The 13,939-nt window shown below is 40.3% G+C and overlaps 1 protein-coding gene across 1 annotated transcript in view; it reads left to right on the top strand.

The window, feature by feature from the left end:
- The window catches only part of NEB (nebulin), a 97,147-nt gene that overhangs the window by 37,124 nt on the left and 46,084 nt on the right, over window positions 1-13,939 (top strand). Inside the window, exons 61-81 of the mRNA XM_054277607.1 lie at window positions 39-146; window positions 788-1,099; window positions 1,562-1,765; window positions 2,354-2,458; window positions 2,636-2,743; window positions 2,866-3,177; window positions 6,216-6,419; window positions 6,643-6,747; window positions 7,244-7,348; window positions 7,430-7,741; window positions 8,039-8,143; window positions 8,423-8,521; window positions 8,700-8,801; window positions 8,983-9,090; window positions 9,931-10,242; window positions 10,366-10,470; window positions 10,553-10,657; window positions 11,189-11,293; window positions 12,150-12,257; window positions 12,348-12,461; window positions 13,307-13,504. Of these exons, the coding sequence (XP_054133582.1) occupies window positions 39-146; window positions 788-1,099; window positions 1,562-1,765; window positions 2,354-2,458; window positions 2,636-2,743; window positions 2,866-3,177; window positions 6,216-6,419; window positions 6,643-6,747; window positions 7,244-7,348; window positions 7,430-7,741; window positions 8,039-8,143; window positions 8,423-8,521; window positions 8,700-8,801; window positions 8,983-9,090; window positions 9,931-10,242; window positions 10,366-10,470; window positions 10,553-10,657; window positions 11,189-11,293; window positions 12,150-12,257; window positions 12,348-12,461; window positions 13,307-13,504 (3,336 nt within the window). The remainder of the gene's footprint in view (window positions 1-38; window positions 147-787; window positions 1,100-1,561; window positions 1,766-2,353; window positions 2,459-2,635; window positions 2,744-2,865; window positions 3,178-6,215; window positions 6,420-6,642; window positions 6,748-7,243; window positions 7,349-7,429; window positions 7,742-8,038; window positions 8,144-8,422; window positions 8,522-8,699; window positions 8,802-8,982; window positions 9,091-9,930; window positions 10,243-10,365; window positions 10,471-10,552; window positions 10,658-11,188; window positions 11,294-12,149; window positions 12,258-12,347; window positions 12,462-13,306; window positions 13,505-13,939) is intronic.

Raw genomic sequence — 13,939 nt, 5'->3', positions numbered from 1 at the left:
TTTGTTATTTTAAACTAACATATGACTCTTTCTCACAGAAAATGTACAAACTGGCCTTGGAGGAGTCAAAGAAGAAGGGCTATGATTTGCGTTTTGATGCCATTCCCATTCAGTCTGCCAAAGCCTCCAGGGAGATTGCCAGTGAGGTGAGCAGGCTTTGTTCTCATTCTGTATGGATTTGGTAATGGAAGAGAATCAGAATCTTTGTTCACTTATTTGCTAATGTCACATTTCACAAAATAGATAACATAGAAATTTGTTTTTGTAGTGATTCTACCACATGCCTTAAGTGCACAAAAAAAATGGATACCCAGTAATTTTTGTATGAGTTATGTATCACAGTAATGAATAAATATAATAATATGAAGATTATTTATATGCCCCCCATTGCTCTTCATGGATGTTAAAGTAGGATGAACAAAAAGATGTAGGAGTTTATGCTAGAGTTTGTCAAGATAATTTCTGGTTCAAAATAGGAAGTCCTTTAAAATCTGTCCCCAGAAGAGATATGTAAGTAAATAAATTCTAAAAGTTTAAATGCTTATCTTTTCTGGAGGAAAGAAAGAATTCTGTTTCAGTGTCACATTGAAATGCAAAACACAAAAGCCAGAAAAAACTCTGCAATAACTGGGACAGGTTTTGTTTCAAGGATTAGGCAATATCACTAAGAGACAGAGGATAACAGATTTTAGTGCTCTTTGTTTTTCTACCAAGAAATCTATTTAAATGCTTTGTCTTACAAAAGGATAAAATATATAAATATATATATGGATTTTTTGTCCTGCAGTACAAGTACAAGGAAGGGTATCGCAAACAGCTGGGCCACCACATCGGGGCCAGGAACATCGAGGATGACCCCAAGATGATGTGGTCGATGCACGTGGCCAAGATCCAGAGTGACAGGGAGTACAAGAAGGACTTTGAGAAGTCCAAGACAAGGTTCAGCAGCCCCGTGGACATGCTGGGAATTGTGTTGGCCAAGAAATGCCAGCAGCTGGTGAGCGACGCCGACTACCGGCACTACCTGCACCAGTGGATCTGTCTGCCCGACCAGAACGATGTGATCCATGCCAAGCAAGCCTATGACCTGCAGAGTGATGTGAGCAAATCCTTAAATTTGTAACACAGCATTTCTGTAACACAGCATTTCTGTAACACAGTAATTCTGTAATACAATAATTCTGTAATACGGAATTAAGTCTTGCGCAATCTAATTTTTAGAATATGGATAATAAGCCTCTAGTCGCTTGCATCAGATTTGTTGAAATGTTTTCATTCTTTCATTCTTTCAATTCTTTCTTCAAACTCATGTTTTATCCTATTTTTTCAGTCCTTAGCCTGAGGTATAAATTGTGTGTTACTCTGATACTAGCATTGTGCTCCAATACCTCTTTTATTTCTCTTATTTAATAATTATTTTACTAAATCTTCAAAAACAATTGTTTTCAGAACCATATCCTCAGAAACATACACAGTTGTTCATATTGTATGTGCTTGTTTATCTTAATTTTAATATTTGATCACACTTGCCCATATATAACAAAGTTTCAAATTTTTTCAGGCTGTTTACAAATCAGACCTGGAATGGCTGAGAGGCATTGGATGGGTTCCTATTGGCTCCTTGGAGGTTGAGAAAGCCAAGAAAGCTGGAGAAATCCTCAGTGACAGGAAGTATCGGCAGCCTGCGGACAAAATCAAATTCACCAGTGTGACCGATTCCTTGGCCATGGTCTTAGCCAAGCAAAATGCTGAGATCATGAACAAGGTGAGGGTGGTACTGCCAGTTAGTAGAACTTGTTCATGAGGTGAAAAATTAAAAAAATTGTGGATTTAAGAGAAAATTAATGTCCAAATTCAGCCATTGTACAGGAAAGCTGTTATCTTAGGGCTCAGTCTGAAGTGAGCAGTTGGCAAAAATCTACTGGCAAAAGTCCCTGAAATCACAGATTTTTCCAAGAATAATACTTCATGATGAACAAGTGATGAGGAAACACCTGAAGTTCTCTGGATGTGAAACTTGTGCAACATATCTCAGATCTGGAGGGTGAAAGTCACTAAGTACCTTCTCCTTTATAACAAACATAATCAAACAACTTATACAGAATAATTAATACACTTTTCCTCCTATGGCTGTTTCTCCACAATCCAAAATCTATCATTTGCTGCACCAGCTTAACGTGAGAAATAATGAGGAAGGACAAAGTTTTCCTTGTTGAACTGTTCAGAGAGAAACTTTGCTGTGTCAGGGTATTAGAGCTTACTGGAACTACCCCCAGCAGTTAGTAAAATAATTGTAATTGTAAAATATTTTCATAAAGAACTTTTTGTAAAGGGCTGTTTTCCTCTCTTGCAGCGCTTGTACACAGAAGCCTGGGATGCAGACAAGAAGTCCATCCATGTCATGCCTGACACACCAGACATTCTGTTAGCAAAGGCCAATGCAGCCAACGTTAGCAAAGTAAGGACATTCAAAAATTTACTGAACTAGTGGAAATTCAGAGTTAAGTCAGCATTTCTTTAATCATAAAGATGTTCTGAAACACACATTCATGAAAAATTCAAGAGACAATTATGAAATGTAGAAATCCCATCTTTCAGAATATTGATAAGCCATTTTCTGTCTTCTCTTGTGTAGAAACTTTATATACAAGCCTGGGAAGATGCCAAAAAGAAGGGTTATGACATGAGAGCTGATGCAATTCCAATCAAAACTGCAAAAGCATCAAGAGATATTGCGAGTGATGTATGTTCTTCCTTTACATTTATTTTCAGTTCCCTTACAAACCAGAAATGCATTTTTGTGATCAGTAGCAATAGGAAATTATGGCACCTCCATCCCAGGTTCACTTCTGTTTGTGTTTCTAGTACAAGTACAAAGAAACCCACGAGAAGCAGAAAGGCCACTACATCGGGTGCCCCAGTGCCAAGGATGACCCCAAGCTGGCGCAGGCCGCGCGCGCCATGGCCCTGCAGAACGACCGCCTCTACAAGAAGGCCTACAATGATTCCAAGACCCAGATCCACATCCCTGTGGATGCCCTGTCAGTGCAGGCAGCCAAGGAGTGCCAGACCCTGGTCAGTGACATTGACTACAGGCAGTACCTGCACCAGTGGACCTGCCTTCCTGACCAGAACGACGTGATCCACGCACGGCAGGCCTACGACCTGCAGAGTGACGTGAGTGACAATCACTGTAGGAAAGCTTTAGGGCAGCTGTGTGAGGCTCTGTTTGTTAGTGACTGGCAAATATACTTTCAAATGCACGTTCATGGGCCTGCAGTTGGTTCTGGTATGTTTATTTTATCCTTTCCAATGGATTTCAGCCTGGGTGCCAGAAATATTTGGGGCAGTTCATAGGGAAGCCATGTTTTCTTGGTCTGCTCTAGAATGTTTGCTTTCAAACTCCTTGCAGGTCATGCCCCTGCTTTGAATGCAGTGTCTTAAAAGTATCTTTGTTTCTATGCAAATCAGGGGTGCTGTGTCTAGAAAGGACCTGATACAACGCAGTGTCACTGGCTGCTTGTTGTGTAAACAGTATGAGAATAAGCTGGGGAAAGGCTCGTAAAAAACCATCCTCCACTAAGAGTTAGAGCTGCAGAATCCCAAAATTGTTTGGATTGGAAAAGACCATCTTATTCCTACCCCCTGCCATGGGCAAGGGACACCTTCCACTAGACCTGGTTATTCAGGGCCTCATCCAGACTGGTCTTGAGCATCTCCAGGAACTGAGAGCCCACCAGCTCTCTGGGCTAAGAGTTACCTCTGCAATGCCAGTAACCCTTGGTTTGTTTGTAGAACGTGTACAAGTCCGACCTGGAATGGCTGCGAGGCATTGGCTGGCTGACAGAAGGGTCTGTGGATGTGGTCAAAGCCAAGAAGGCCCAGGAGATCCTCAACGACCGCCTGTACCGCACGCGGCCGGAGCAGCTGAAGTTTACCAGCATCACCGACTCCCCAGACGTTGTCCTGGCAAAGACCAATGCCATGCAGCTCAGTGATGTAAACTCCCCTTTCACATTTCATTTCTTTCTGGTGGAGAGTAGAGTTTCTATGGTGGGAATGATGAAGTTTTGCAAGTTGGAATTACTGAAGAATTCTTCGCGGTGTTTTTTTTTTTCTCACCATTCTGAATTGCCGTTATTTTTCCTTTCTCCTCAGCGTCTGTATCGTGAAGCCTGGGATAAAGACAAGACCCAGATTTCCCTCCCTTCAGACACTCCTGTCATGCTGCAGTCCAAAGTCAACGCTCTCAATATCAGCAATGTAAGAGAATAACATGAAATATTTGTGAAGTGTTAGAAAGTGAAGGCTGGTAATTGTTCTTCCAGTTTTTGCTGTACATGGTGGTGCACAAACTCATCTTCTAATGTGCTTGTAAACAGGAAATTGCATCCAGAGGCTTTTTGTTACCTCTCAGCCTATCAACAGGTTGTGTGTTCATGAATAAACTCCCAAGCTCAGTGTGCAGTTCCACACAACTTCTGCTCCCTTTGGCAAAACCTGCCAAATACATTCCATGGAGGAGTTGTTGGAGTCTGCAGACATAGCAGACATAGTGGTCTGTCTTCTGGAATATTTCTGCTGCCTCTTTGAGTTTTAATCTTGCACCTACTTTAAGTCATTAATTTTCTGTTGAGACACTTGCCAGGATCATTGTTGTCACTGTGTCAGTTACAGGAAGCAAACAGGGCTCCCAAGCTGGTCATTCCCAGCAAGCAGGTTTTTAGAGAAGGCATTTCACTATGTTTAACAAAGGTGATTAATTTTCTTTGCAGAAACATTATCAGAAGGCCTGGGATGAGGTCAAGGCAAAAGGCTACGACCTAAGAGCAGATGCCATTCCCATCAAACAAGCCAAGGCCTCCAGAGACATTGCCAGTGAGGTACAGCCTTCTCTTCATGCACTGCCTGTGTCTCAGCAGAGCTGAGTGGAGCTCAGGCTGGCAGCCTGAGCCTGGTGGCTGTGTCCAGGTGAGCAACACACCTTCTGTTCTCTCTGCATTTCCAGTACAAATACAAAGAAACCCACGAGAAGCAGAAAGGCCACTACATCGGGTGCCCCAGTGCCAAGGATGACCCCAAGCTGGCGCAGGCCGCGCGCGCCATGGCCCTGCAGAACGACCGCCTCTACAAGAAGGCCTACAATGATTCCAAGACCCAGATCCACATCCCTGTGGATGCCCTGTCAGTGCAGGCAGCCAAGGAGTGCCAGAACTTGGTCAGTGATGTTGACTACAGGCAGTACCTGCACCAGTGGACCTGCCTTCCTGACCAGAACGACGTGATCCACGCACGGCAGGCCTACGACCTCCAGAGCGATGTGAGTACCCACAGAGATGTGTAGTTTTATTATTCAATAGATTATAGCCTTATTCTGATTGTTCAATGCTATACAGTCACAACAGATTTATGTTGAGACTGTTTTCTTCAATTTTTTGTTATTGCTATTATGTGCTCTTTTACACCCTTAAAAAGCATTGGTTTTATCTCTGAATATTGTAAAACTTTAGTTGATTATGTGTTACATAATGCTTTTGGACAGATCTGATTTGGAGAGGCTGAAGGATTTGTCTTTCTTGCTTTGATGGGACTTAGGAGTAAGAGCTGTTGGCTGCCTTGGAATCAGGTGGCTTTTTTTACTTCTGTTTGCTTGAGCAAGCTTGGAAATTTATTTAATTGGAAGAAAACTCTGTGAGGTAGCCAGTGAGTAGCTGGCTTTGCATTCAGCCAGTGTAGCTGAATGCAAAGCAGTTCAGCTGATTTCCTGACCTGGCTTTGCTGCTTATCAGTTCCTCTTCCACTGTTTCAATTACAAGCTTTGGAGATGAGGTTCCTGTTCCTTGCTGTTTGTCAGTTTTCCTGGTAGGCAGCTTGGGGTTTTGTTAGGGCTTGTAAATTGTTGAAATTACTAGAGGAAGAAGTGTTTTGGAGGAGACTGGAAGAGCCTTCTAAGCTTTTAATATTCATAATGAGTAACTGTAGCTCCTTTCAGTTGTTTCTCCTTACAAGGTTTAGAATGTGTTGTTTAAGAACTGAACTACTTAAAAACTTGTAGCCAGATTTAATTTTTCTTATGACACTGAACATCTCCTGTGTATGAAAAGGATTAATCTGACTCTAGTTAGGCTTATAAAACATAATCTGCTTTGTATAGCTTAAAATAATTAAGACAATAATTTTAAACAATGTTTTCCTTTTCTGACCATCTCACCCAGGCTGTGTACAGGTCAGACCTAGAGTGGCTCCGTGGAATTGGGTGGCTGCCCAACGACTCTCCAGAAATTAAGAGGGTGAAGAATGCCCAGGACCTCCTGAGTGACAACGTGTATCGGACCCCCATTGACAGCGTGAAGTACACCAGTGTTGTGGATTCCCCAGATGTTGTTCTGGCCAAAACCAACGCTGAACAGATCAGTGCTGTACGTTCCAACCTCCTCAAAGCTGCTTCCACACTAGAAACTACAGCTAAAGAGAAATCCACTGCTAAAATATAAAACTGATCAGCGGTGTTTAAAGTTTAATGCTTTTCCAAACATTTTACACTTTAGAGATAATAGTTCAGGAGAGATTGATGGGATTTGATATTATTGATAAGTGAAATTCCATTAGTCTGATGATATTATTAAATGACTGTTTTAACAGCAAAAATATAAAGAAGCCTGGGAAAAGGACAAGACTATGATCCACATCATGCCAGACACTCCTGAAATCAACCTTGCCAAGGCTAATGCTGTTAATTACAGCCAGGTATGTTTATCATTCTGTTTTCTCTAAAATAGTATGTGGATTATATCATTCTATAATATTGAATCTCTGTGAACCTCATTGAAATCTATCCTCATACAGGGCTTGTGACATTCCCTTCCATCTACTGAATATCCTTAAAGTATTCAGCCATTTAAAAATAAACATTTGTGTTCAGCTATTTAAAATTTTTTATTATTATTAAATTATTAAATAGATATTATTATTATTAAATAGATATTAAATTATTAATATCATGCCCCAGTGAGGGAATATTTTATTAAAATGCATGACAATCCAAGGCATATAAATATTTTCTACGCCTTTATAAACACCCTTTTGTGCTTTATAGGTTGCAAAACTGGTGTTGCATGTTTGAGAAACAGCTGCATTTATGGTTAGGAGCAGGAGTACTGCTCAAAAAATTTCATGGTATCTTTATGTAATGGCAAATGCCAGAGCATTCAGCATGTGTGTGATGTTTTATCTGTCTCTTCAGAAACAATATAAAGGAGCTTGGGACGAGCTGAAGATGAGCTACGATTTGAGAGCAGATGCCATTCCAATCAAGACAGCCAAGGCTTCTAGAGAGATTGCCAGTGATGTAAGTGCCAAAAGAGGCATCTCCCATGCTCTAAGAGCTCTTTCTAGCTGTTACTGATGGTGACCTCTGCTCTTCCCCCAGTACAAATACAAGCTGGAGCACGAGAAGCAGAAAGGACACTATGTGGGAGTGCCGAACGCAAAGGGAGATTCCAAAATCCAGTTTGCCCTGGACGTGGCCAAAGTTCAGAGTGAACGAGAGTACAAGAAGCACTTTGCCAAGCAGAAGACCCAGTGCCACCTGCCAGTGGATATGGTGTCCATCGTGTCAGCCAAGCACGGGCAGGCCCTGGTGAGCGACGCCGACTACCGGCACTACCTGCACCAGTGGATCTGCCTCCCCGACCAGAATGATGTGATCCATGCCAGGCAAGCCTACGACCTCCAGAGCGATGTAAGTCCACCTGAAAACACCCCCTAACTTAGTCCTGTATTGCCTCTTCTCATCCTGTTTCAGCTCTAAGGGGCGGGAATCTGTTCCTGAATTCAGGGAGCTCACCTTGCTCTTTGTTAGAGTTACAAAGTGTAGGCCACTTATAAAAGGTTGAAGGGTGATAAATTCAGATGTAGTGCTCATGTTGGAACTGCTGCTCCCCTTTTAACCACTGGTATAAATTTTGTTATTTATGAATCTTGCTGGATTGTCCAGGGAAGTGCAGCTAAGAGCATGGACCCTCTTTTGTTTTCCCAGGCTGTTTATAAAGCTGATTTGGAATGGCTGCGGGGAATCGGATGGTTGCCAAATGATTCCCTTGGAGTCAAGCATGTCAAATATGCTGGAGATCTCCTGAGTGAGGTAACCAAATGTTTTTCAATACTAAAATTTTCATCAGGGGTATTTGTCACTCAAAGTATTTTAAATGGTTTAAACAATGAGAGTTGTTTTCAAATGAAAAATTTGAAAAAAATTTTTGAAATTTGAAAAAAATGCTGCAACTGCAGTATTTTCACAGCATTCATTGTGTATGGAGAGGTTTTTCTCCATGAGAACTTCCTTGTCTTGTGTATCTATTCAGAATTGCTGTATTAGGCATCAAATATTCCAGGGTAATCTGTTCTTCTCTTTCTTGTACAGAGGAAGTACCGCACGAAAGCTGAAACTCTCCCGTTCACTCCCGTGGCTGACAGAGTTGATTATGTCACAGCAAAGAATAGCACTGAAATCCTCAGTGATGTAAGTTTGCTCTCAGTGCCTGGGCTACATTTGACTTCTGTGATTCTGTATTTAATGTGCTTTGTCTACTAGCCTTGCCAATTCAGGGGTTGGTTTGTTATTTTGTGTGTAGATTATTATGGTGTTTTCCCAGTTCTGTGGGTGTGCTACAAGGCAGTCATTTCTTTCTGTGTCCTAGATTAAATACCACAAAGAATGGAATGAGGCCAAGACAAATTATACTCTCACAGATACACCACAGCTGGACATGGCCCGAGAGGCAGCCAGAATTCTAAACCAGGTGTGTTATCTCTCCTTGACAGCTTCTACTCCCATTTTTTAGGTATTTATAAAACCTGCCTTACTGATAACAACTTGAAGGAAGGATTTGTTATCCTTATGCCTCTAAATAAATTGCATACATATGGTAATTGTTATCACTGTAGTAGTGTTGGTTTCCTCATCACTTTTATTTCCCACAGAATTTGTACAAGGAAAGCTGGGAGAAAGAAAAAGCCACTGGTTACCTCCTGCCTCCTGACACGGTGCAGATCTCTCATGCCAAGCACTCGAGTGATGTCCAAAGTGAGGTAATGATTCTTCTCATTAGGAAGATAAGTGCTTGGAAGACTGAAATGTTAAAGACCTTGAAAATTGCCAAACAGACTTAAAAAGCATTCCATTTGGGTAACATCCAGACTTTTCATGGCCTATGAATTCCATGATGTCCTCCAAATAATTCAGCTATCTTTGTGATTATGGCGTTTGGAGGTATTACTGCTGAAGGTCAGATTCCTTCCACATTCCCTCTCTCTAGAAATAGTCCTTTCAAAATCAGCTGAGCTGGACTTCCATGTTTTGTAGGTGTTAAATTAAAAAAAGTGTAAAATTTGAAGTGATACTATGATTATAACACATATATGGCTCTAACTTCACTTTTTGGCATATCAAAACCTCTAGACCAGTATACACTTTTCATTTTTAACACTTACATAATGGATCTTGAAATTATTACATGAATCTTATTTGGAATAAACATTTTGTCAAAACAGTGTGATGTAAATATCCTAAATAAGCATTCACTCTTCAGACAATCTCAAATAATTTGTTGCCAAAATGAGACTAAATACGCTTGTTAGAAAACATTTTCTAGCAAGTCTTTCCTCTTCTGTTAACAATACCTTTTACTGAAAATGGGGAGTATATTAGACAAGAAAATGCTATATTTTGAACAGGAAGGCTTACACAAGGTAATATTATTGTTTGTGACCAGATTTTTATCTTGTGATGTACTGAAAACCTAAAGCTGCATTTGACAACACAGTCTCGTGTGCTGTTTGTGTTGACAAAGCTGAAGCTGTTCCCAGGTTAAAACCAGAGTGGGTACAGGCAGTGCTGATTTTCTCTGTGTCTCTCCCCTCTCCCACCAGCTGAAATACAAAGCTGAGTATGTCAAGCAGAGAGGGCACTACGTGGGAGTTGCCAAAATGAGGGATGACCCCAAGCTGGTGTGGTACGAGCACGCGGGCGAGATCCAGAACGACAGGCTGTACAAATCAGACTACAACAAAACCAAGTCCAAAATCCACATACCTTCAGATGCCATGGCAGTTGTGGCAGCAAAGGAGGGCCAGAACTTGGTCAGTGATGTTGACTACAGGCAGTACCTGCACCAGTGGACCTGCCTTCCTGACCAGAATGACGTGATCCACGCACGGCAGGCCTACGACCTGCAGAGTGATGTGAGTGATGGTGCAGCCCTGTGTGGTCCTTTCTACATGGTCTGGCCATGGATATTGCCCACAGCACATCATCTATCCTGAGCTCAGTAATTTCTGTCCTTTTGCATTGTCTTTCTGGTTTAGAACATCTACAAAGCTGATTTGGAGTGGCTCCGTGGCATTGGTTGGATCCCTCTCGATTCAGTGGAGCATAAGAAGGTTAAGAATGCACAAGAACTGATAAACAAGGTAAGAGAAAATATTTCAGCAGTTCCACAATTGGCACTTCTTTCTCATGCCGTGTTTAAGACATTATTTCACCTCTTTGCAGAGAGCATACACCAAAGAAGCCCTGGATAACTTTTCCAAATACACCAGTGTGGTTGACACTCCTGAGATCACTTTGGCAAAGATGAACTCTGTCAATCAGAGTGATGTATGTACCTTTTTAAAAAAAAAATTTCATATAGAAGAATTAGGAGATGATTTAATTGCTTTTTCTAACTATACTATTTTTAGCCTTATATATTTGTGTGTGCACCTCATTAATAACAGGCTTTCCTGGGGTGAGCAAGTTTTGTAAGAAGTGATATGAATGAACAACACAATATTGCTGTCCAAATAATTTAACATTTTCCTCTAGAAGAATATGGCATGTCCCTGACTTAGAGTTTGCATAGATTTTTCTAACAGAAAACTGGCTCCTGTTCTTGATGAACAGTTCATGGAATCCCTGGTGTTGCTAAACTGTATTCGCTGAGCAGTGTCTTGAATTTTTCAAGAATACCATGTGTATTTTGAGGTGACACAGTAACATTTGCCTGTGCATTACAGTGGTTGAAATGTCCTGCACAACATTATTGCATTGAGACACAAGAGAAAATTAATGTCTACTACTAATAGATGGACTGTTGGCAATAATGTATTTCTCCAATGGAATTAACACTGTGTTTGATTTCTTTTGTAGCTAAAATACAAAGAAACATTTAACCAGGAGAAAGGCCAGTACATTGGGTCTGATGATACTCCTGCTCTGCACCATGCCAAAGACATGGCCTTGCTCCACAGTGAGGTGAGATCCCATAAATATCAAACTTTGAAATGTGGGGTGGACCTGAGGAGCTGTTCTACTCTCAGTAGTGGCTCTGGGGAGGTTATTTAAACCCTTTTTTCTTCAGCTTTCCTGTTTGGATCACTGGAATCAGGATTATTTCTTTTTTTATTGAAGTGATCTCAAAGGACAGCTGTGTGGTGCTTAGAAGTCAAAATAGTGTGACAAAACCAAATATAATTCCGTCCAATAGTATCTTTGGAGATTACTGATAAGTTTTACATTTACTTTTTGTGTATGAAGACTGTAGATGATTTACATTATTAAGCAGTTACTTTTGAGTAGTCTCACTGATTTTAATGGGAAACCTCAATTTTTTTAAATTATAAGTGATTACTCATTCATATGACTACACACTTCATAATTTAATCTGAAGTGAATCTGAAATGAATCTTAATATTTAACAAAAAGTATTAGGAAAGTGCCATTGACACTAACGTTTCTTTAGTAAACACCAATATTTCTTGAAGATTTTTCACAATCTTGATGATCTATAAAATTATCAATCTTAATTCTATACTGCACTTTTATACCAGAGCTCATATCTATATTTGGGATACTTTTATTACCCTTCTGGTATAAATGTAATAAAGCAAGCAGAAATCAGCTCAAATTTGTGCTCAGGTAACTTCCTGAAGTGAACATTTGTCCTCTTTCCCTTATACTGAATGACTGTTCAAAATTTACATTCTCCATTTAATTTATTGGGAAGCACTCTGTAAAAATATTCTGTATTCCATGTTCTATCCCATGTGTGTATAAATGGGAAATAGATTTGATTTTTTCATTAAATCTGTATATGCTTTTTCTTGCCTAGAAACATTACAAGAAGGCTTGGGAACTGAGCAAGCCCATTGGATACTCTCTGGATGAGAAATATGTTCCACTTGTGGGAGCCAAACATGCAAACCAAATCAACAGTGAGGTCAGGAGGGATTTCCCATTTTTTCCCTTTCCCCCCCCCCAATATGTTGTTAGAATGAACATTAAAATTTCCACATGAATATTTTTTCAGCGTAAATACAAGGAAATATATGAGAAGCTGAAAGGCCACTACCTGGCTGGGAAGGATATTGGTGATTTCCCCGGTGTCATTCACTCCCTGGAATTCCAGAAAATGAGGAGCGCGGTAAGGAATGAACAAGTCTGGAATATTTTCCATTTCATTTATTTCACCATTTATTTCACAGATGAAATTCACTATTTTATTACTTAAACATAAATAGTGCAAAGTTTAATGGAACTCTAGAATCACAGGATCTTTAAGGTTGGAAAAGACTTCCAAGATCAAGTCCAACCTTAACATAAATCCACAATAATATCAGCAAAAATTATTTCAACATGCTTATATTACCTGAATGCTTATTTTTATATGTGGGTTTAATAATTGAATTTAAAATTATTTAGGAGATTGAGAAGGGATTTGTTCAGCTGTTAGGAATACTACAGTAAGGAAAAAAAACCCTGTTTCTGTTTCAGTCTAAGGATCTGAGCAGTAAAAAATACCATGTGGGATTCATTTCCTTTACAAATAAAAGTGTAGATTTTGAGTTGAAATGGGAATTTAAGAGCTAGAAAAGTAAATGCACATTTGGTGTGTTGCTGTTGTCAGCAGTGCACATACAACGTGTCATGCAGGGCCTAAAATCAGTGTAATCCCAAATATTCTATCTTTAATCAGATGAAAACCATGTGTGGAGCATGAGTTTTTTAATCCTGAAGACTTGTTAGTTTTCTCATCAGGTGTTAAAACTGCCAGTGAAGGTAATTGTTGCCCTTCCAGAAATTTGACAAAATAAAAGGTGACTAATATCCAAGTTAAGATTTCCATCCTGTTGAATCCCATGGCAGCTTAGCTACTAAATCCAGGTACCACATCTCAGATAATGCTGTGACCTTTTAGTCCAGAATCCAAAGCTGGACAGAAAACCACTCTGATTTCCTCTCACCTTTTCCCCAATCTTTGCTTTTCAGCTGGCCTACAGAAAGAACTATGAAGACACCAAGAAGAATGTCCATATCCCCACTGACATGATGAACCACGTCCTGGCCAAGAAGTGCCAGCACATCCTCAGTGACCTGGAGTACCGCCACTACTTCCACCAGTGGAGCTGCTCCCCTGAGGAGAACGATGTCATTCACGCCAGGAGAGCCCAGGAGATCCTGAGTGATGTATGTCTGTCACTTATTCAGAGCCATGGATTGGGCTGGCTTGGAAGGGACCCATCAAGGTCATCCAGCACGCCCCAAAAATCCCGCCAGGAGCCTGAGGGCATTGTCCAAACCCTTCCAAATTTATGTGAGCTTACTGAGCCCATTTGTTTGATATTATAGCAGCCTTTCCCATCATTTTTCCCAAGTATCTTCCATAATATTTAAATATTAAATTAAATTAAATTAATACTAAATTTAATATCAATTAAACATGAACATTCATATTTGCATATTAAACTATTATTAATTGATTCATTAATATAGATTCATTAATATTGATTCATTAATATGAATTAATAACCATGGCCTTGGATTCTTAGTACCAATCACAGCAGTGATCCCTATCTATTGTAATTGGGAATGCTGGAATTAGCACAGGGGCCAGGACAGCAT

Source organism: Melozone crissalis, unplaced genomic scaffold (genome assembly GCF_028551555.1).
Source record: "Melozone crissalis strain CALT ecotype California unplaced genomic scaffold, PUWL_Pcris_2 ptg000023l_1, whole genome shotgun sequence".
Taxonomy (NCBI): domain Eukaryota; kingdom Metazoa; phylum Chordata; class Aves; order Passeriformes; family Passerellidae; genus Melozone; species Melozone crissalis.
The sequence above is the reverse complement of the archived record's forward strand: the minus strand, read 5'-3'. Positions and strand labels throughout refer to the sequence as shown.